This window comes from Hylobates moloch, unplaced genomic scaffold, assembly GCF_009828535.3.
Source record: "Hylobates moloch isolate HMO894 unplaced genomic scaffold, HMol_V3 SCAFFOLD_4, whole genome shotgun sequence".
Taxonomy (NCBI): domain Eukaryota; kingdom Metazoa; phylum Chordata; class Mammalia; order Primates; family Hylobatidae; genus Hylobates; species Hylobates moloch.
Window position 1 is genome coordinate 108,398,653 of NW_026652279.1, and position 21,549 is coordinate 108,420,201.

The window sequence follows — 21,549 nt, forward strand, 5'->3', positions numbered from 1 at the left end:
CGCTTATTGTTTTTCTTAAATAGAATGTCCTGGACATTTCCCAAGAGCAAAAATGCAACATGAGAGAGTAGCAGGACATTTCACAGTTTTATGAAAGAGTCTTGAAAGGGAGGCTATTGAGGACTGTAGTTATAATTACCAATTTATAAAGACTATTCATAAACCACGAAGAAAGGCTGCCAGTCCACCCACTTGCCTGCATTCCAGAGGTCACAGGGAGTAAAATGAACTAAGTGAAGTTCTATGGTTAGTATAACAATGTGTAGTCGGTACAAATGAATATTTGAGTGCCTTTAAAATGTGTCAGGGGCTATTTGCAATTTTACTTTATAAGAATAGAAGCTATTATATTCTTGGTGTGTGCTCTCTGACTGACTCTGTAGCTCAGTTATTTAGTGTAAAACTTTCTTAAATATTTAGATCTGAAGACTTCCTGGTGATCGGGAGCCTTTTTGAAACAATCTGCATGTGTGAAAAATCATTATTTTCTCTGCAAACATAGGAAAGGTCTTTGCAGTAGGTTGAAAGCAAAGGAAGGAGCTTGGCATAGGTGATCAAACAAGCATACTAGAGTGTTCAACCTAACTTTGATGTCATCAATGATGTAGCAGGATTTTACAATGAGAGTACGATCATCTAAAAATTGATGTTTTATTCTTTTTCCTTTTAGGAAAAGCTATGTCTCCCCCACCACATCCTTGAAGAAAAAGGCCTGGTCAAAGTGGGCATTACCATTCAAGCATTACTAGACATCACCGTAACGAAGGCTCTATTCACATGAATCTACCCGTTCTCCACTGGGGGCTCAGACTCTGCTCTCATCCAGGATCCTGAACTCTGCTCCAGGCACCTGTTCAACCCTCTCTCCCACCCACTGCCTGTCACTTCGCTGACTCCAGTTACATTGAAACAATTTTCAGTCTAAGGGAGGATTTTCTACCTTTCAGAGCTGACCTCCGACTTTAAGACTTGACAGGTATTTATCTTGAAACCAGGGAGGGAGCTGGAGAAAAAAAAAACTGAGCAGCACATCAATGCCTTTTCCACCCTCCTTCATCCTTTCCACACTCACCGACTGCCATTACCAAAACACCAAGCACAACCGTTTTGCAGCAAGATGCATTCGTTTTATTAAAACCAAACTCATTATGTATTTAGTGGGGGGGGGTGGGGGGCACAATCAGGTTTTTCACCACCAAATTTTTCAAGAAGTTTCTTGAGACCACTGCCTTTTAAAAAACTATTTTCGACATACAAAATATTTATATAAATATTATTTATTAGTGAGTTGTTATTCATCCTTTGGATGCAAATTGTAAATTAGGAAACTATTTTATTACTGCTTTTTTGTGGTTAAACACTTTATTTTAATATTATAAATATTGAGTTATTTTCTATCCTCTTTGGTGTGTGGTAGTTTAGGTCTCAGTAATCATGTTTCTGGTATATATGATTCCAAAAAAAAAAAAAAAAAAAGCAAAAAACAGGTGCTTTTGGGACACAACTTTCTGGGGAGGCAATATTGACACTTTGGTTTGTGGAACGTTGGTCTTATTTATATTTCTGCATTCCATCCAGTTTCCTACATTCCAGCAGCCCTCTGTCCCCCAATATAATGAACTGACTAAAATCAAGAGAGCACCCCAAAGTTATTTGTAAATAGCTGTGATGGAAAAAAAAAAAAAAGACATATTAAACTTGAAGCTAAAATGTGAACAATTATTTTTTGGATTCATACTTCTTTTGCTATGCACAAAACATTCACGTTTTAACACAAAGAAATAATAAGTGTTAGCATCGTGTGTCTTGAAGTGTACTTTTGCACTGTAACTTGGGTTACATTAAAGAGAGCTTAGCACCAAAGGTAGATAATGAAGAAATGGTATAGGAAAGTGGAGATGATAAAAAGTTGATTGTTGAACCAAAAAGGGTTTGAAGGGAAGCTTCGACTGAGTATCAGAAATTACTTAAGGCACATAGGACCTGAATCAGGAAACCAGCACTTCTTACAACTGCCAGTTTTAAAAGAGGAAATGATTCTGAGATGTGCTCATTTTATTTTAATTTGGTGGTTGGTGGTTTTCCAAGTAGTCTGTAAAATCCTGCAAGATTCACAGTCTCTGGTGTGAAACCTCAGAAGTGAGTCATTGTGAGCCTGTGGGCAGCACCACCAAGGCAGGCTAAGGGGAGGGTGCAGTAAGTGGAGTTTGTGAGGCTGAGTGGCTGAGGAGGGAGCAAGTGCAACAAAATAGGGCTAGAGAAGAACCAGCCAAGGAATGGAACCCATGCTGCTCTCAGAGATTCACAGAGGGCTTCACGGAACCCGGCAGCCTTCTGCAGGCAGTTCCATGCATGCACACTCATGCTGCAATCACAGATGTCCCAGTAATTCACCTTTCTAAGTCTTGTGAATGCTGACTGCACTTTCACCTCCTTGAAAAGCCATTAGAAGTTTTTACAGCAGCAGCAGCCACAGTTTGTAAGACAAATGTAGAGGAGGACGCAAAAGAAAAGACACCACCAGGGGGAGGATTCAGTGTGCAGTCAGCACAGACCAACATCAACCAAGGCAATGGCTGCCCTCCACTCTTGGGAAGATGGGGGGAGGTTTCTGAAAACGGAAATTTGGATTGGCAGCTAGCAGTTATTTCCTATCAGATGTACTGTGCACTTTAACCTAACTTAAAATGTATTTTAATATTTTTCTGTACTGCGCAAATACCTGTTTTGTCAAATAGCATAATGATGTAAAGAAACATTTTGGACAAAGAGTGTATACAATTTAAGCAACATTCAAAGGTTGACTATATAAGTAGGAGTTTAGCCTGCTGCACCTTCACGGGCATTCAGAATGCGGGGTCCTGAAATATTTTTTTACGTGTATATATGGTAGCATGAAGCTTTGTAATCATTGTTTTGAGAGATTTTTTTTTTTCAAAATTAAAGTACTTCTTTTGATATTAATTTTTATTATTTTCTTGAAGTTGGCTGTGTAATGTAATGGCTTCAGTCTTCCGTAAAATTGCTTTTCTTTCTTTTAAATGCAGTCCTTGTATGGCTAAGACGTCTTCAAGATCCTTGTACACTGTTTATATGTGCAATAAAATGCATGGCCAGCTGATAGTATCATCAGTGGACAGAATGTATATAGTGCAAATATCCTTCCTTTTATTATTTAACAGCCATTAAAACTTTGGATTTGTACAACCCACTTTGTAATTGACTTACCCATCAAAAAGGTTGACCCTGGTCACACACATACACACACACACACATCATAGGGTGTCATTGCTGAAACAGATTGTAGCAATCATGTATATATATGTATATGTGCACATAATATGTATATATGTATGTATAGCTGTGTGTGTATAAAATTTGGAGAAAGAATATATAGTAATGCGTCGTGACAACAGGGATATATCTGAGAAATGTGTCATTAGGTGATTTCGTCATTGTGCAAACATCATAGAGTATATTTACACACTTAGTAGTGTAGCCAACCACACACCTAGGCTATGTGGCCTATTGCTCCCAGGACACAAACCTGCACAGCATGATACTATACTGAATAATGTAGGCTGTTGTAACACAATGGTAAGTATTTGTGTATCTAAACGTAGTTAAACATTGGAAAGGTACAGTAAAAATATGGTATTATATAATCTTCGGAGACCACTGTTGTATATTTAGTTCATCATTGACCAAAATGTTGTTATGTGATACAGGACTGTATATTCATGTATAGCTATCAGAAGAATGACTCCATCTATCTGTCGATACACACACACACACACACACACACGCACACACACACACCCCTCAGGATACTCTTTTTTTCTCCCAAACTAAAACTTACAGCGTAACATAACAGCAGTAGCAAATTTCCTATGATGGGTTTGGGGTTCAGGTGAAGGCATGGATTCAGGACCCCTACTTGTTTTTTGGGCATATTTGAGAACACTTAAGGTTCCTTGGCCCATGTTGTGAAAACCACAGAATCTGGGCCTCCCTCCTCAACTGTGGTATCTGACACCCAGAGAATGAAATGGTTGCCTCCGTTACACCACTAGATCTGGGCCAGTCTTGTTTTCCCTACATGGCTAGCCTACCTTTGGTAGACAGCAGCTGCTTTGAGAAATTCAAGTGAAAATAGTAACATCATTTCCATGTTCTCACCCCACCCCACCCCACATTAAATACACACAGACCCGAAACCGCTAGCCTGAGCAGGGCTTCCGGGAGCAGTATCAGGGCCTTTGCACTTAAGATCCTCATTTACTGAGTCAAGACACTCTAGACGTGGCCCGTGGTGTTTTCCTTTGAGGTGCTGCAACTGCACCAAATCCCAAAATCTTAGTTGTCCCTCTGCATATTACAGAATTCCAGCTCTTCACAGACACTTTCCATCTTAAACTTGCTGGAGCAACAGGGAAATGCGTGATTTATTGAGTAGCTACTGTGGGTCAGGTGTTATATCTCAACTGTGTGCCCCATTAGAACAAGGCTTCTTGTCTGTTTTGTTCTTTGCTGATTCGCCAGTGCCTAGAACAGTGCAGCGGTGTCTACTGAAGAGGTGAATTAAACTTTACACACGTTAGCTCAAAAACTTACATAACCCTGTAAGGAAGAGATTTGTAGTGGACACCAAGGGACTGTTCACCTAACACCATATACTCCTAGGAGTAGGAACTACTCCTGCCTCATATACCACAAAGATTTGTGGCCCATACATACCGCTGCTCACCTGGCTATGGTTCATCCATTCAGGAGCTGCACCTTCCTCACAATTGACTTACAAGTCTCTTCGTTGGGATTTTAATTCTTCTCCTGGTGACTGAAGACAGAAGACATAAAACCTACAAAAGATCTAGGGAGAAACTGGCCTACAGAAAGACAGAGGGACAAGAGACAGCAAAAAAAACCCTGATGTTTGGGTCCGGTAAGAAAGAAATCCTGTATTTCTGAAGCCCAGGTAGTTAAATCTTTCATGAGTACTTCCAAGAGGCTACAACTTTTGCATAAAATCAATTTCAGCTGGGCTTCTATCTCTAATTAAGAATGCAAACTAATGAGGAGAAGCTGAGACTCAGTTGTTCAGGTAATTTGTTCAAGGTCACAGCAGGTAAGAAAGAGAGAGAGAGAGGCTCAGCTGGGTCAGGTCTGTACCCTCACTGCACAGAGGGCTTCCCAGCAGAGGTGACTCCATTGAAGTTTCTAAAGTTAAAAAAAAATCCTGGGCAATTATCAGAATGTTTAAACCTAGAAAAGCAAGCGTATTCACATGCTAAAACCTGACCAACTGAGTCTATCTGGACTAGTCTGAATGCTAAGACACATCAAGGCCAACCACAAAGAGCAGAATAAAAGAGATTTACTGAAGAAGCTTCTAATTTTGTTGCCATTTCTCTCTTTGAATTTAATTCAATATTACTACGTTGTTGTTGTTTTATTTTGGAATTTTCTCCCTGTTTATCAAAGTGATACATGCTTTTTTTGATGTAATAATTTTTTTTTTTATTATACTTTAAGTTCTAGGGTACATGTGCACAATGTGCAGGTTTGTTACATATGTATACATGTGCCATGTTGGTGTGCTGCACCCATGAACTCATCATTTAACATTAGGTGTATCTCCTAATGCTATCCCTCCCCCCTCCCCCCACCCCACAACAGGCCCCATTGTGTGATGTTCCCCTTCCTGTGTCCAAGTGTTCTCATTGTTCAATTCCCACCTATGAGTGGGAACATGCAGTGTTTGGTTTTTTGTCCTTGTGATGGTTTGCTGAGAATGATGGTTTCCAGCTTCATCCATGTCCCTACAAAGGACATGAACTCATCCTTTTTTATGGCTGCATAGTATTCCATGGTGTATATGTGCCACATTTTCTTAATCCAGTCTATCATTGTTGGACATTTGGGTTGGTTCCAAGTATTTGCTATTGTGAATAGTGCCGCAATAAACATACGTGTGCATGTGTCTTTATAGCAGCATGATTCATAATCCTTTGGGTATATACCCAGTAATGGGATGGCTGGGTGAAATGGTATTTCTAGTTCTAGATCCCTGAGGAATCTCCATGCTGACTTCCACAATGGTTGAACTAGTTTACAGTCCCACCAACAGTGTAAAAGTGTTCCTATTTCTCCACATCCTCTCCAGCACCTGTTGTTTCCTGACTTTTTAATGATGGCCATTCTAACTGGTGTGAGATGGTATCTCATTGTGGTTTTGATTTGCATTTCTCTGATGGCCAGTGATGATGAGCATCTTTTCATGTGTCTTTTGGCTGCATAAATGTCTTCTTTTGAGAAGTGTCTGTTCATATCCTTTGCCCACTTTTTGATGGGGTTGTTTTTTTCTTGTAAATTTGTTTGAGGTCATTGTAGATTCTGGATATTAGCCCTTTGTCAGATGAGTAGATTGCAAAAATTTTCTCCCATTCTGTAGGTTGCCTGTTCATTCTGATGGTGGTTTCTTTTGCTGTGCAGAAGTTCTTTAGTTTAATGAGATCCCATTTGTCAATTTTGGCTTTTGTTGCCATTGCTTTTGGTGTTTTAGACATGAAGTCCTTGCCCATGCCTATGTCCTGAATGGTATTGCCTAGGTTTTCTTCTAGGGTTTTTTATGGTTTTGGGTCTAACATTTAAGTCTTTAATCCATCTTGAATTAATTTTTGTATAAGGTGTAAGGAAGGGATCTAGTTTCAGCTTTCTACATATGGCTAGCCAGTTTTCCCAGCACCATTTATTAAACAGGGAATCCTTTGATACATGCATAATATAGGAACTTTGGCAGGTATAAAAGTAGTTGGGGAAAATGATCCAGAATTCCACCTTATAGGGAATGATTAAACCTTTGGGATATTTTCTTTAAGACATCTTATACATTTTTACATATTACAACTTTACATATTGACCTTTTTTCATGTTAATATTAGATTTTATGCATTCCCTGCACCCCCTGATCCCCCACCGGGTAGTATTGTTTACTATAGGGAAAGGTGGAGTTCCCTGGACAGGCACTGACAGAACATTTTAGAGGCTTCCTTTACAAGTATACAGACCTCAAATAAAGACATGGGCCCTTAGGTCTTTAAGGGGCACTGGGAGCCAGCGGGGGGGTGAGGAAGTACTGCAGGAAAGAGAAAATGGCCAATAGGGGGTGTGTTCCTAAACCAGCTCCACAGGGAGTGACTCAAGCCCCGCCCTGCAGAAAGTTCTGGGAAATGGCACAGAATGTCTCATGCCGCAGAGGTATCCCAGCCAAGCTCCCAGGAGAGAACTGACGTATTTACACACACACAAAGAAAACTTCCCTCAACAACATGCCTAGAAATGTGTAATCAAATAAACACATACTTATTTTAATGCTTTGTTTATCATAAGAAAATTAGGGAACTCCCTACAGTCTCTAAAGAGGGAGCTAAAACTGCAGATAAAGACAATTCTAAAAGCAAGGACAGATTACCTACAGGGGAAAAAAGTACTGCAGCAGATCTCTCAGCAGTACAATCAGAAGCCAATCAATGATAATCTGTTTAAAGTGCTGAGAGAGGCCGGGAGTGATGGCTCACACCTGTATTCCCAGCACTTTGGGAGGCCAAGGCAGGTGGACCACTCGAGGTCAGGAGTTCGAGACTAGCCTGGCCAACATGGTGAAACCCTGTCTCTACTAAAAATACAAAAATTAGCCGGGTGTGGTGGCGTGCGCCTGTAATCCCAGCTACTTGGGAGGCTGAGGAAAGAGAGTCACTTGAACCCTGGAGTGGGAGGTTGCAGTGAGCTGACATTGTGCCACTGCACTCAAGCCTGGGTGATACAGTAAGACTCAGTCTCAAAAGAAAAGAAAGAGAAAGAAAAAAGAATGAAAGAAGAAAGAGAGAGAAAGAAAGAGGGAGGAAGGAAGGAGAAAAAGAAAGAAAAAGAAAGGAAAAGAAAGAAAAGAAGGAGAAAAAGAAAGAGAAGAAAGAAAAGAGGAAGAAAGAAGAAAGGAAAGAACTGAGAGAAAATAGCTTAATATTTTGAGACAAACAAAAACGTAATTCACTATCAACACACTTTCACTGAATAATGTATTGCAGGGAGAAGGAAGGTCTAACCACCCCACCCCCAAAAAGAAAAAAACAGTTGCCAAAAGATAAACACGTAACTGTGTGTGCATATCCAAACAAACATTGGCTGTACGTTAATGATATTAATGGCTAATTTAGGGTAGGGGTTGCTGAAAAGCAAAACAAAAAAGAAAGAAAGAGAAGAAAGAAGGAAAGAAAGAAAAAAGAAAGGAAAGAAAGAAAGAAAAAGAAAGAAAGAAAAAAGGAAAGAGAAAGAAGAACGAATGGAAGGAAAGAAAGAACTGAGAGAAAATAGCTTAATATTTTGAGACAAACAAAAATGTAATTCGCTATCAACACACTTTCACTGAATGATGTATTTCAGGGAGAAGGACGGTCTAACCCCACGCCCCCAAACACATGTAACTATGTGTGCATATCCAAACAAACACTGGCTGTACATTAATGATATTAATGGCTAATTTAGGGTAGGGGTTGCTGAAAAGCAAAACAAAACAAAAATAGAAAGAAAATGCTGGCCAGTACTACATACAAGATGAAAAGACTTAATCTAAGTTAAAATATTTCAGTTTCTTACTATTTTGGAGAAGGATAGATACATTGTTGCATTTTCAATCATGTTAAAACTTTAATGAAAAGACAAGAGTGTCTATCACTTTCAGATCAGTAAAGAGAAGAATGTAAAGTTAGAAAGTCCCTTCCAAAAGTAAGGAAGGATGTAGACTGGGGAGAAGCAGCAGAAGGAACAGAGTAAAGGAAAGGACCCAAATTACAGAGTAGAAATAAACTCAGATACATCAGCAAGCATGATAAATAGCAAGGAACTGGATAGCTGAAAGGCAGATTGGATTTCCAAGAAATGCAACTATATATTTACAGACACAGCGAGATATAAGGGCATAGACTGAAAGTAAAAAGACAGAAAGTGATGCCACACACTAATTTCTGTTTATATATGAATAATAAGAAAGCCCAGCAAAGCGCTTGAGGAGGACTGTCTAAATAAGTAGGCTGGAAATCTGTGTCAGTACAAACCCAGGGCTAAGACAGCTGTGTCCTACCTGTAGATCTTTCTTTTCAGAAGTACATGTGTTTATGGGCAGAGGATGCTGTCAGGCAGGTCTGGAGCTGAGGATTGCTGCGTGAAGCACAGTGTCATCCAGAATCCAGGACAGTCATCATCAGGACGAAGGTAAAGTGACATTTTCTGACAAGGTGAGAGAGGTGATGACACCAAAGGCATGGCAGGCAGTTACCTATAGAAAATCCATCTGACCATTACGCTCTGTGCTTTTGGAATGCTGGTCGCAAAGATAGATTGGGTCAGCAACACCCATGATAAAAACTCACTGAGCATTTAGAGAAGGCAGTGAGCAAGATATTGGTGCTTGTGAGTCATAAAATGGGGCAAGGTGGGGATGAGACTGGGGCGGAAAAGCAGATAGGCTGCCGCTTTCCAGTGTGACTAGAAATGCCAAAGTACATAAAATGGGGTACTTGGCCAATAAACTCTCCTAACAGTATGCTATAGTTTAGATATGGTTTGTTTGGTTCTACCAAGTTTCATGTTGAAATTTTATCCCAGTGCTGGAGGTGGAGCATAGTGGGAGGTGTTTGGACCATGGGAGTGGGTTTCTCATGAATGGCTTGGTGCCATTCTGCCAGGAGTGAGTTCTCACTCTTAGTTCCTGTCACAACTTGTTGTTGAAAAGAGGCTGGCACCTTCCCCCTCTCTCTTGCTTTCACTCTTGGCATGTGATCTCTGCACACAGGCTCCCCTTCACCTTCCACCATAAGTGGAAGCAGCTTGAAGCCCTCACCAGCAGCAGATGCTGACATCATGCTTCATGTAGAACCCTGAGCCAAGTAAACCTCCTTTCTTTATAAATCACCCAGCCTCAGGTATTCCTTTACAACAACGCAGACAGACTAAGACACAACTATCGCTTTTCTCTGAGAAATAAAAAAAGGCCAGGCACAGTTTCTCTTGCTTATAATCCCAGCACTTTGGGAGACTGAGGGTGGTGGATCACTTGAGCCTAGGAGTTTGAGACCAGCCTGAGCAACATGGCAAAACCCCTCCTCTACAAAAACAAACAAAAAATATGAAAATTAGCAGGGGCATGGTGGCACGTGCCTGTAGTCCCAGCTGCTTGGGAGGCTGAGGTGGGAGGATCACCTGTGACCAGAAGGTGGAGGCTGCAGTGAGCTGAGATTGTGCCACTCCACACTCCAGACTGGGCACAGGGCAAGATTCTGTCTCCAAAAAAAAAAGAAAAATGTTGCTGACCTCCAAGTTGATTTCCACATAGATACCTGCTATAGTCACAAAAGCCAGAGGAAGGGGAAGAGGAGAAGACATGTCTACTGCCTTGGAAGACACCACACAGCCTCTAGTTAGACTGAATGTGTAGGTGGTGAGGTAACAGGACTCCTTGCCACATAATTTTATTGCTTAACTGGGCACAACTCTGCTTGAATATTGACTTTGTGCCATTGGCTTCTTTTCCTGCTTCCTGCTTCAGCTCTTCCAAAGTGTTGTCTCAAATCTCGTTCAATCTGTCCCCAGCTTGCCTCTTAATTTACAAGGAAAATGAGGGCCTCAGGAGTGAAGTGTCAACTTATTTCCGGTCTTGGAGGAGTAGATGGCCCTTCTCCCTCCCAAGGTTAGATGCCAACTCCACAGCCTTGGGAGATTTTCTGTTATTTGTTCTCTCTCTCTCTCTCTCTTTGCCTCTTGATCTCCTCCTCCACCCTCTCCTCTCCGCCTACAGTTTAATTATTTAGCCACAAATTCAAACATTACCAGGCTATAAGAAAGATACTTTTCTTGACTTCATCTTTTCCCTCAAAATACTATCTAGTTTCTCCTCTCCCTATTAAGTTCTTTAAAGAGTATTCTATAAGCAACGCTGGAGTGTAAACTTAGTAAGAATAGAGGTCTTGGTTTTGTTTACTACCATATCCTCAAGGCTTAGAACACGACCTGATATATAATAGGCGCTTGATGAATATTTGTTGAATAAATGAATGGACAAATGCCTTCATTTCTTCTTCTAACCATACCACTTCATTGAAAATACTTTTTAGTCATGGGTCCCATCTCAGTTGCCAGATCCAATGGCCTCTTTCCGGTGCTTGTTCTATTTGGCCTTCCTGTAGCGTATGAGATCACTGAAAACTTGCTTCTTGAAAGCCAGTTCTCTCTTCGTACAATTTTTATCTCTTAATGTTTTTATTTTTCCATCTTCTTCATAGGCTTCTGTTCCTGTGCGCGACCCCTGCCCTCCTAAAAATGAAATGCTTGGCACTCTTCCATCCATGCTGAAGATCTCTGGTGGTATCCACCAGCCCAGGTAACTTATAACTCTGCATATCTTCGCAATGCTAGGTCCTACTTCTCTGAGATACAGAATACTGTCATTCTGGGTATCTTCACTTGGATGTCCTATGGGTCCTGCAAATATGTTTAAAATTGCCCTCCATCTGTACCTCCCCAAACTCCTTCTTTATATGCATTTCCAGGTTCAGTGACTTCACCACCTTCCCAGCCTCCCAAGCTAGACACTGCAGGATGATCACCGATGTGTTCTTGTCCTTTTCAGTCCGTCACTAAGCCCTGCAGATCCTCCCTCAGAAACATCTTTCAGCCCCAGCATCTCCTCTTTCTCCCTGCTACCTTAGTGCCTGCCCTCATCAGCTCACCCTGGGTAAGTAGTCAATGGCTCATTTGTCACCTTGTCTCCCTCCTCTTTTTCCTCCCTTCTCTGCTGCTACAATAATATTTGGAAAAAGCAAGTCTTACCGTGTCTTTTCCCTACTGGAAACATATTCAGCACTTTACTATTACTCACACAATTGATTTTGGTGCCATGCTTGCCCTTCCCAGACTGTTCCCGTCCTACTGCTAACACCCTCTGCTGCAGCCACTCCAGTCTCCTCTTTCCAGGTGCTCCCATGTCATCGTTCCCTGTGCTATGCCGGCTGCTTGGAATACCCACTCACCTCTTCTTGACTTCATGAAGTGCTACCTAGCATTCAAGACTTATGGACAATGTCTCCTTTTTGGTGAGTTTTTTTCCCATCCCCTCCAGATTATTTCTTCCACCTTGGCACCCCTGAAAAAATAATCTGTGTCTGCATTTTAATGTTCATTTCTCAATAAACCTCTTTTATCGAGCTCATATTAGACAAATAATAATTTCAATGGGGAAAGATCATGAAAAGACCCCATAGTAGTTCATTTTTCTTACAGGAATCTAAATAAGGGAAGTCATGGATATAAGTGATGAAGAAAACTAAATACAATACCCAATGCTTATCGAGTGGTGTGTTGGTTGATTTTAGGTGTTGACTTGATTAAGGGAGGCCCAGATAATTGGTAAAGCGCAATTTCTGGGTGTGTCTGTGAGGGTGTTTCCAGGAGGAGACTGGCATTTGGGTCAGTGAACTGAGTAAACAAAACCTGCCCTCACCAATGAGGGCGGGCACCACCCAATCGGCCAAGGCTCAGATAGAACAGAAAGGCAGAGGAAAGGTGAATTCTCTGTTTCTCCTGAAGCTGGGGCACCCGCTTCTCCTGTTCCCCAGAACTCCAGGTTCTCCAGCCCTCTGCTAGAATTAGGATAGAAGGAGCTGCAGCATAACATCCTTTTACACACGTAAGTAAAAGAGAGAAAATGACAATAGGACCTACATGACAATTGGACCCCAAGACGTGCACCTGCAGTCCCCCAGGTTCCCAGTCTCCGGCGTCAGACTGAGAGTGACACCATTCATTGCCTTCCCTGCCTCTCAGGCCTTCAGACTTGGATTGAGCCACACTACCAGCTCCTCTGGTACTCCAGCTCTCAGATGGCATATGGTGGAACTCCTCAGCCTCCATAATCACACGAGCCAATCTCTCTAACAAATCCCCTGTCATCCATCTGTCTCTCTCTCTCTCTCTCTCTCTCTCTCTCTCTCTATATATATATATATATATATATATCCTATTGATCTTGTTTCTCTGGAGAACCCTGTTTAATACGAGTGGCTACTACCTAACTGGCACTGTTCAGGAGGTGTACAAGTAGCAATGCCTGTAAATCTCACAACAACCCTGTGAGATAGCATCTACAATCATCCCCATCTCACAGGGAGGTCAGTTGTTCAAGGTCCCATGAATACTAAGTGGCATAGTTGGGATTCAACTCCTGGTGTCTGTCTTGGAACCTGCACTTTTAACGATTATGCTATGACATCTTGCTCTATTTACCAAGTCACTGAACAAATATCTAATAATTTAAAAAAAGATGAGTAAATAGCTCAAGGCTTTACGTGGGTTATTTCATTTGATCCTCTATGACCAATGGATGTAGGTCCTATTGTCATTATCTCTCTTTTACTTATGTGTGTAAAACGATGTTATGGTTATAGCAGAGGTCCCAAAATAATGGGCGCTGTGTTCCACCACCTTCCAAAACAAGGTGCTCATTCATCACAAAGAGGATGCAAATCCCACTTCTGTCCGACTGGCTCTGGAGAGTATAAGAAGAGGTGAGGAGGCCAGAAACTTTCAGAGAAAGATGTTGGAATGCTGTGCATTTGCCCACCTTCCCCTCCCCTGGGAACGAGGAGGGCAGAAGAGGACAAGTGGGCAAATGCACAGCCTGTGGGGTGGCAGAGCAAAGAGACCAGGTGGGAGGACACAGGTTTCTCCAGATGTGGGACCTGCAAGAGGGAGCTGCTACCTAAGAGGCTGCTTTGAACTGTACTGGACAGGACTTTTTTTTTTTTTTTTGAGTTGGAGTCTTGCTCTGTTGCTCAGGCTGGTGCGATCTTAGCTCACTGCAACCTCTGTTTCCCGGGTTCAAGTGATTCTCCTGCCTCAACCTCCCCAGTAGCTGAGATTACAGGTGTGCACCACCATGCCCAGCTAATTTTTGTATTTTTAGTGGAGACAGGGTTTCACCATGTTGGCCAGGCTGGTCTCGAACTTCCGACCTCAAGTGATCCACCTGCCTTGGCCTCCCAAAGTGCTGGGATTACAGGCATGAACCACCACACCCGGCCTGGAGAGCACTTCTTGAGGGCTGGGTGAAAATGACTGTGACTGCAGCAGAAAGGTTGAGGGAGGATTCAAATGGTGACAAAGCCCTTAGCCTGGTCTTTTTGCCATGATCCAGGTCAGAATGATTACATAAGGCTGGAATATTTGCAGGATTGTCTTAGAATTCATGCTTGAAAATCAAACAATCATTCCAACATCTGGGATAACCTCTGCATTATGTAGCATGATATGGGCTGGAATATTTTATTTTTATTTTTGAGACAGGGTCTTTTTCTGTTACCCAGGCTGGAGTGCAGTTGTGCAGTCATGGCTCACTGCAGCCTTGACCTCCTGGGCTCAAGCAATCCTCCCACCTCAACCTCCTAGGTAGCTGGGACTATAGGCACATGAAACCATACCCAGCTAATTTTTTTTTTTTTTCTATTTTTTGTAGAGAAAGTGTCTCACGGTTACCCAGGCTGGTCTCAAACTCCTGTTTAAGCAACCCTCCTGTCTTAGCCTCCCAAAGTGCTGGGATTGCAGTTGTGAGCCACTGAGGCCAGCCTGTTTTACATTTAAAGCAGGGCATGTTCTGTAGTCTGTCAGGCCTTATTTGAATACAACTAAGAAAATGGGTGATTTGCTATTCATCCTAGAAAACTTTTTAAGATTGCATGGTATATTTATTGTGCTTCTCCTAAAAGAAACACTGGGTGGCAGTGTTTTTCCTCAAATGTTTTCAGAAGAGACCCAAAAAGAACAGGCTTTCCTTTTTCAGGAATATTAATCCTATTGAACCAGTAATGACTAATAAGGCAATCTGCCTTCAATCAACCACCTGAACAGCCTGGGGTCAATATTACAACTCTAAATGCAGGGTTTAAATGCACACACACACACACACACACACAAAATAATACACCCCAAAACCAGAATGCCCGAAATAATATCTAGGATAAATTGGAAAAAAAAAAGTCTCTTGCCTCACCCACTTCCCAGCCCCATGCCTCATTTTTAGGGGTATTTGAATTTTTCTAATAAGCCCAATAAGATGAACATGTTACTTTATTTGGTTAATTGAGTATACTATTATCATCCAACAAAGCAAGTGCTAGGACTCTATTTTCTTTATGTACTATCACCAGAAAGTGAAGCTCATTAAGTGTCGTTAGAGACAGAAGCTGCCACCTGGTGCCAAAGAGACACAAATAAAATAGAAAATTCACTGGTCATGGATTGGAATTCCAGAGTTGGGCCAAATACAACAACAAATTAAAAAAATATATCTGATAAGCAAAAGACATTTTCTCTTGGACTAGCAGGGCTATGAAAGGATGAGAAATTTACAAACTATGTTCTCTCCTCGAGGAAAATATTTTATTTCTATAGCCAACCATTCTTTATACTGGCAGAGTAGAAACTAATAGTGGAATAGATATTCTGTGTGTTGGTGCTCACAATGTTGTCTCCTCTCACTCAAAAAGTTGTGGTTTAAAAAGTAAGTTTAAAAAGAAATTTGGGAGGCACATTTGCCACACACACCCATAGTATATGACTTTTAATTTATAATTGTATACATTAGCATACCAATATGCTATGTGTAAGGCATGCACAAAAATAGAAATTTTAACAGGAGAGGATGAAATAAAAATAAATACAGACAGAAGCTCTAATCCTGTCCATTGGATGGTCTTGTGCATCCCTGAAGGACGGCACGGGTCACTTTGAAGTTCAGTGGCCCTAATGCATCTAGTCACTAACATTGGATAAGATGACAGAGATTTCATGTGGGTATCTTGTCTTGCTACACAGCCCTGGGAGTTAGTGCAGGGGTTTTTGTTTATTTACTCTGCTTTCTAGTGAGGAATTGGCCTTTGAAAGATGCAATGACTGGCCTGAAGTACCTTTGGGAGGCAGGACCTTACAAGGGTTTCTTCTCCTGAAAGTCTCATTATTCACACAGTCAGCTATGTTAATTCTATTTTTTAAAAAATTCCAATGTGTTTTTGAACCAGAACTTAAGTTCTCAGAAATACAAACAAAGAAAGAAGCATGAAAATGTGTTTCTGGACCTTGGCACAGATGAGTGTAAGCACTGTTCTTTCCGATTTTCAACATTTATTAAACATTAGTGTTTAAAATTAGTATTTTACAACTGAAAATATACATGGATAACTTTTTCTGTAAAAATGATATAATCCACCAAAAATAAAGCTTTTCTGGCTGTTATTTTCAACTCTGGTGCCCTTCTCCTCTTTCCCAGAAGTAACTCATTATTTCCATTCAGACCTTTTCCCATGAAATATATTTATACCTATAGCAAAATACATACTGTTTTGATGGCTTGTGAAAATGTAAACAGTGTCAAAATTTTTCACCAGTTTACTTTTATTCTTAAATATTTGGGGTTGTTTTCGTATTTATTACATACAAGGCTGCAATGCATGCCTTTACACAGGCCTCCTTTTGTATATCTTTCTCCACAAAGCTACTGAAAAATAATTTGGTAGCACCATTTACAGAGAGGCCCATGTTTTCCTCACTGATTTGAGACATTGCTATTAACATACACTAAATTTCTGTGTGGGTCTGTGGCAGGACTTTTCTGATGGATTGAACTCTTCCGAGTCCAAATCCGTTTTAATTATCACAGCTTTATAATGTCTTGACAACTGGCAGAGCAATTTGTTCTCTCTCAAGCCGTCTTGGCATATTCTTCCATATAAATTTTATAATTAGCTTGTCAAGTTCCATATACAACTTTGAGATTTTGATTAAGATTATATTGCATTTGTAGATTAATCTGGGGTATGTTTGTAGCTTTACAATACTGAGAGTTTTATTCCATGAATATGATATTGCTTTCCATTTGTTTAAGACTTACTTTATTTACTAGAGGTCTTATACAATTCTTGTTTGAATTCTTTCTAGGTAGTTTTTTGTTGCTGCTGTGAATAGGATCATTTTAAAATAATTTTTGTTAAACATAGACTTATAGAAAAATCACTAATTTTGAGATAGTTATATTGTTTCTAGCCACTTTACAAAACTCTTACTGGTTCTAACACTTTGTCCTCCATTTCGACTGTAGTGAATGCTTCTTTTGTCATGGTCCCCTGTACTGCTGTGGCCATTGCTGCATCTTTACTTCCCCCCCACCCCCCACCCCGGCAACCTCTGCCAATGTCTTCTTAGCTACTGCTGTTGCCATTCCCATCACTGGAACACCAACAGTGACATTTCCTTTCTTCGTCCAAAACCCCAATTCTTCAGATTACTTGGAGGCTAGGCTTCAAAAATGAAAGCTTAAAAAAATCTGGCTATTTTAATTTTAAAGTGGCTTTCATTTCAGAAGGTCGATAAAACAATGTAATCTGTTACATACTGTATATACCCAGTGTGCCTAAATACAAGACAACCTTGAACATGAGAGGATCTGCATTTTTCTTTTTCTTTTTCTTTATTTTTTTTATTTTTTGAGATGGAGTCTCACTCTGTCACCCAGGCTGGAGTGCAATGGCATGATCTCGGCTCACTGCAATCTCTGCCTCCCGGGTTCAAGCGATTCTTCTGCCTCAGCCTCCTGAGTAGTTGGGATAACAGGTGCATGCCACGACGCCAGGCTAATTTTTGTATTTTTAGTAGAGATGGGGTTTCACCATGTTGGCCAGGCTGGTCTCAAACTCCTGACCTTGTGATCCACCTGCCTCAGCCTCCCGAAGTGCTGAGATTACAGGTGTGAGCCACTGCGTCCAGCCTGGATCTGCATTTTTCTAAAGATAACATCCAAAACTTTGGCTAACTCAAATACATTTATACATTTTTAAATATATAATAATTCATGCCTACTTGTCACAGTTTTTATATGTATACTTTAAAAATATTTGAGAAATGTCAGCTTGGACATATTAAATATTCTGTTGTAAGATTTTATGACATGGTTTTATCTAAACTCATTTGCATCGTCAATATCAGTAACATCACTACAGCCATTTCTTTCTGGGGGAGGGGCAGATAGAGCCTCACTCCGTTGCCCAGGCTGGAGTGCAGTAGTGCAATCTCGGCTCACTGCAACCTCTGAGGTTCAAACGATTCTCCTGCCTCAGTCTCCTGAGTAGCTGGGATTACAGGTGCCTGCCACCACACCCGGCTAATTTTTGCATTTTTAGTAGAGATGGGGTTTTGCCATGTTGGCCAGGCTTGTCTCGAACTCCTGACCTCAAGTAGTCCACCCACCTCGGCCTGCCAAAGTGCTGGGATAACAGATGTGAGCCACCGCGCCTGGCCTACAGCCACTTTTTGCAGCAACTTTTCACATCACCTTCACTTCTAAGTAGTTTGAGATACAATATTACTTGAATTGATAAATGATGCAGCCACTGGAAATTGTATCCCCCAAGATAAATATTCTTTGCAATAACATCAGGATTTTTAAATTCTTCATGCAGTAGTGTATTTATGATCTTCACAGCGTAACTACTTAATATACTTTTAATGTAAACTTTATTGAAGTATAACACATATTAAAAAGTTTATAAATCTTCAGTGTATGGCCTGATGAATTTTCAGTGAACATGCTCATATACCAAGCACCTGGATGAAGAAAGATAGCATCACCAGTACTCTCTCCTGCCATGCTCCATTCACCTCTCCCTCCGAATGCCCCCCCACCAACCCCTTCATTGCCTTGCTATGTGTGACACCTCCTGACTTCAATACTATGCATATAAAATGGTACCAAGTTATTTATACAGCACATAATTTGGTGTCAGGGTTCTTTCACTCTAGATTATGATTGAGACCCCATCCATGTTGCTGCATCCAGTTATAGTGTGTTTATTTTTATTCACGTAGAATATTTCATTGTATGAATATGTTCCAATTTTACTAATTCTGTTATAGATGGACATTCAGGTTATTTCTAGATTTTGGCTACTATAAATGGTGCTGCTGTAAACATTCTCATATAGCCATAATGTTCCTGTTAAGCACAGAAACATGCATTTAAAGGCTATAGGAGATGTGCTAAGTAAGGTCTGAGGCCTCACCAGACCTTAGCAGTTTGCTAAGGTTGAACTAGACCTTAGCGGACCCTGCCAGTTTGCACCTTATTAGCAGTATAATTCAGGTGGCCATGTTTCCTTGTCAACACGTGGGATTTTCCATTGTCTGAACATTCAGGTGGGTGTGTAGTTTCATTTCATTGTAGTTTTTATTCGTATTTTCCCAATCTTATTAAAGCACATTTTCATGCATTCATTAGCCACATTTGTCCTATTTTGTTAAGTACAAAATTTTTTGCCAAATTTTATGTTTTTAAGAATTTGTAAGAGTTCTTTAGGCATTCTAGATACGTTATTTGTCAGATATATGTGTTGCAAGCATCTCCATCTTTATGGCTTGTCCTTTTACTCTTGATGGTGGTGGCTTTACAGTATTACGTTTCTTCAAGAACATCATCTTCACAAGGGTTTTACATTGCACACAACCCAGGAAATGTCAGATTCCTTTACCTCCTTTCATACCTGATTGTCAGATGACTTCTAGAAACACCCTAAACAAGCATTGGGAGTTAATGTTTAGGTTATTTATTGTTAACTATGTCACTGAGGTGGAACCTTACAATGTGAGAGACATTGAGATTGAACTCTTTCTAGCTGGGGAAACTCATGTTACATTTAGGCATTGATAAGGACTCATCCCTCCCCAGGCCAGCATTTGTGGCACAAAAAAGCAAGCTCAAATGTATTGGTTTATTATCCTCAACAGTCATTTCTGTGTTTTAACTAAAGGTCTTTGTCTTTACCAACATTAGCTATTCATCAGCAATTACTTAATGAATATTTAAATGTTTTGCATTTACGTGCAAAAAAGCAAAGCAACTATTTCCTTGCAATGATACACTAACTTAGCTAAGTTACAGTCCTGTTATTCAAATACTAATCTAGGTGTTGCTATGAAGGAATTTTGCAGATAAAGTCCCTAATCAACTGACTTTAAAGAGGAAGAGACAATCCAGTGGACCTCACTTAATCAGACAGCCTTAAAAGCAAGACTGAGGCCTCACCAGGAGAGAAGAAATTCCTCCTGTGGGCAACAGCTTAAGCCCATGCCCAGAGTCCATCCTGCTTGTGCCTGTCCCTTCCTGACTGCTGCTCTATGGATTTTGGACTTGCTTAGCCAGCCCTCATAATCAGGTATGCTGATTCCTCATTTTTTAAGATATATATATTTTTATTATACTTTAAGTTCTAGGGTACATGTGCATAACGTGGTTTATTATATATGTATACACGTACCATGTTGGTGCGCTGCACCCATTAACTCATTTAAATTAGGTATATCTCCTAATGCTATCCCTCCCCCCTGCCCCCACCCCACAACAGGCCCCAGTGTGTGATGTTCCCCTTCCTGTGTCCAAGCGTTCTCATTGTTCAATTCCCACCTATGAGTGAGAACATGCGGTGTTTGGTTTTTTGTCCTTGGGATAGTTTGCTGGGAATGATGGTTTCCAGCTTCATCCATGTCCCTACAAAGGACATGAACTCATCCTTTTTATGGCTGCATAGTATTCCATGGTGTATATGTACCACAATTTCTTTTTTTTTGAGACGGAGTCTGGCTCTGTCACCCAGGCTGGAGTGCGGTGGCGCGATCTCGGCTCACTGCAAGCTCCGCCTCCCGGGTTCACGCCATTCTCCTGCCTCAGCCTCTCCGAGTAGCTGGGACTACAGGCGCCCGCCGCCACGCCCGGCTAATTTTTTTGTATTTTTAGTAGAGACGGGGTTTCACCGTGGTCTCGATCTCCTGACCTCGTGATCCGCCCGCCTCGGCCTCCCAAAGTGCTGGGATTACAAGCGTGAGCCACCGCGCCCGGCCACAATTTCTTAATCCAGGTATGCCGATTCCTCATTTTTTAAAAAAAATATTAATGTATATATCTCCTACTAGTTTTGCTTCTCTGGTTTAAACCTCAACCTCAATGATCTTAGGGACAATTGCTTTTCTTCACAAATAAATTACCAGCATGTAAAACGTTCATGAATGATCTTATTAGAAGACACAAGACTGTTTAAATGACAACCATTTTGTGTATAGCTCACTCTAGGGGTCAACCTTGACTACTGATGTTTAAATAATACTAATTTTATAACTTTAAGAACCGAATGTCATTTTCTTCAATTACCATAATATGCCTTCCTATTGAATGTTTAAAATTTATTTTTTAACAGAAAAAAAATTTTTTTTAAAGCAGCCAGGCTTTACTGGCTTCTATCATGTTTTACTGGCTTTTATCACATTTCAAAAAGTTTGTCTATTAAGTTCTTAAAGGAAAACAATTTGGTATTTACAGAGACATTACTTTTCTTGGTGAGCTCACCAAGTTAAATCTCTGCTTGCGACTACGGGAAAATACTCATGTTTACAGTAACATATGAAACT

At 40.7% G+C, this 21,549-nt stretch overlaps 1 protein-coding gene across 2 annotated transcripts in view; it reads left to right on the forward strand.

Moving 5' to 3' along the window:
• The window catches only part of LRCH1 (leucine rich repeats and calponin homology domain containing 1), a 206,742-nt gene extending 201,356 nt beyond the window's left edge, over positions 1 to 5,386 (forward strand). For both annotated transcript variants that reach the window (XM_032150845.2, XM_032150843.2), the window contains one exon: positions 671 to 5,386. In XM_032150845.2, the coding sequence (XP_032006736.1) occupies positions 671 to 781 (111 nt within the window). In that variant the 3' untranslated portion in view covers positions 782 to 5,386. The remainder of the gene's footprint in view (positions 1 to 670) is intronic.
• Positions 5,387 to 21,549: the final 16,163 nt, after the last annotated feature.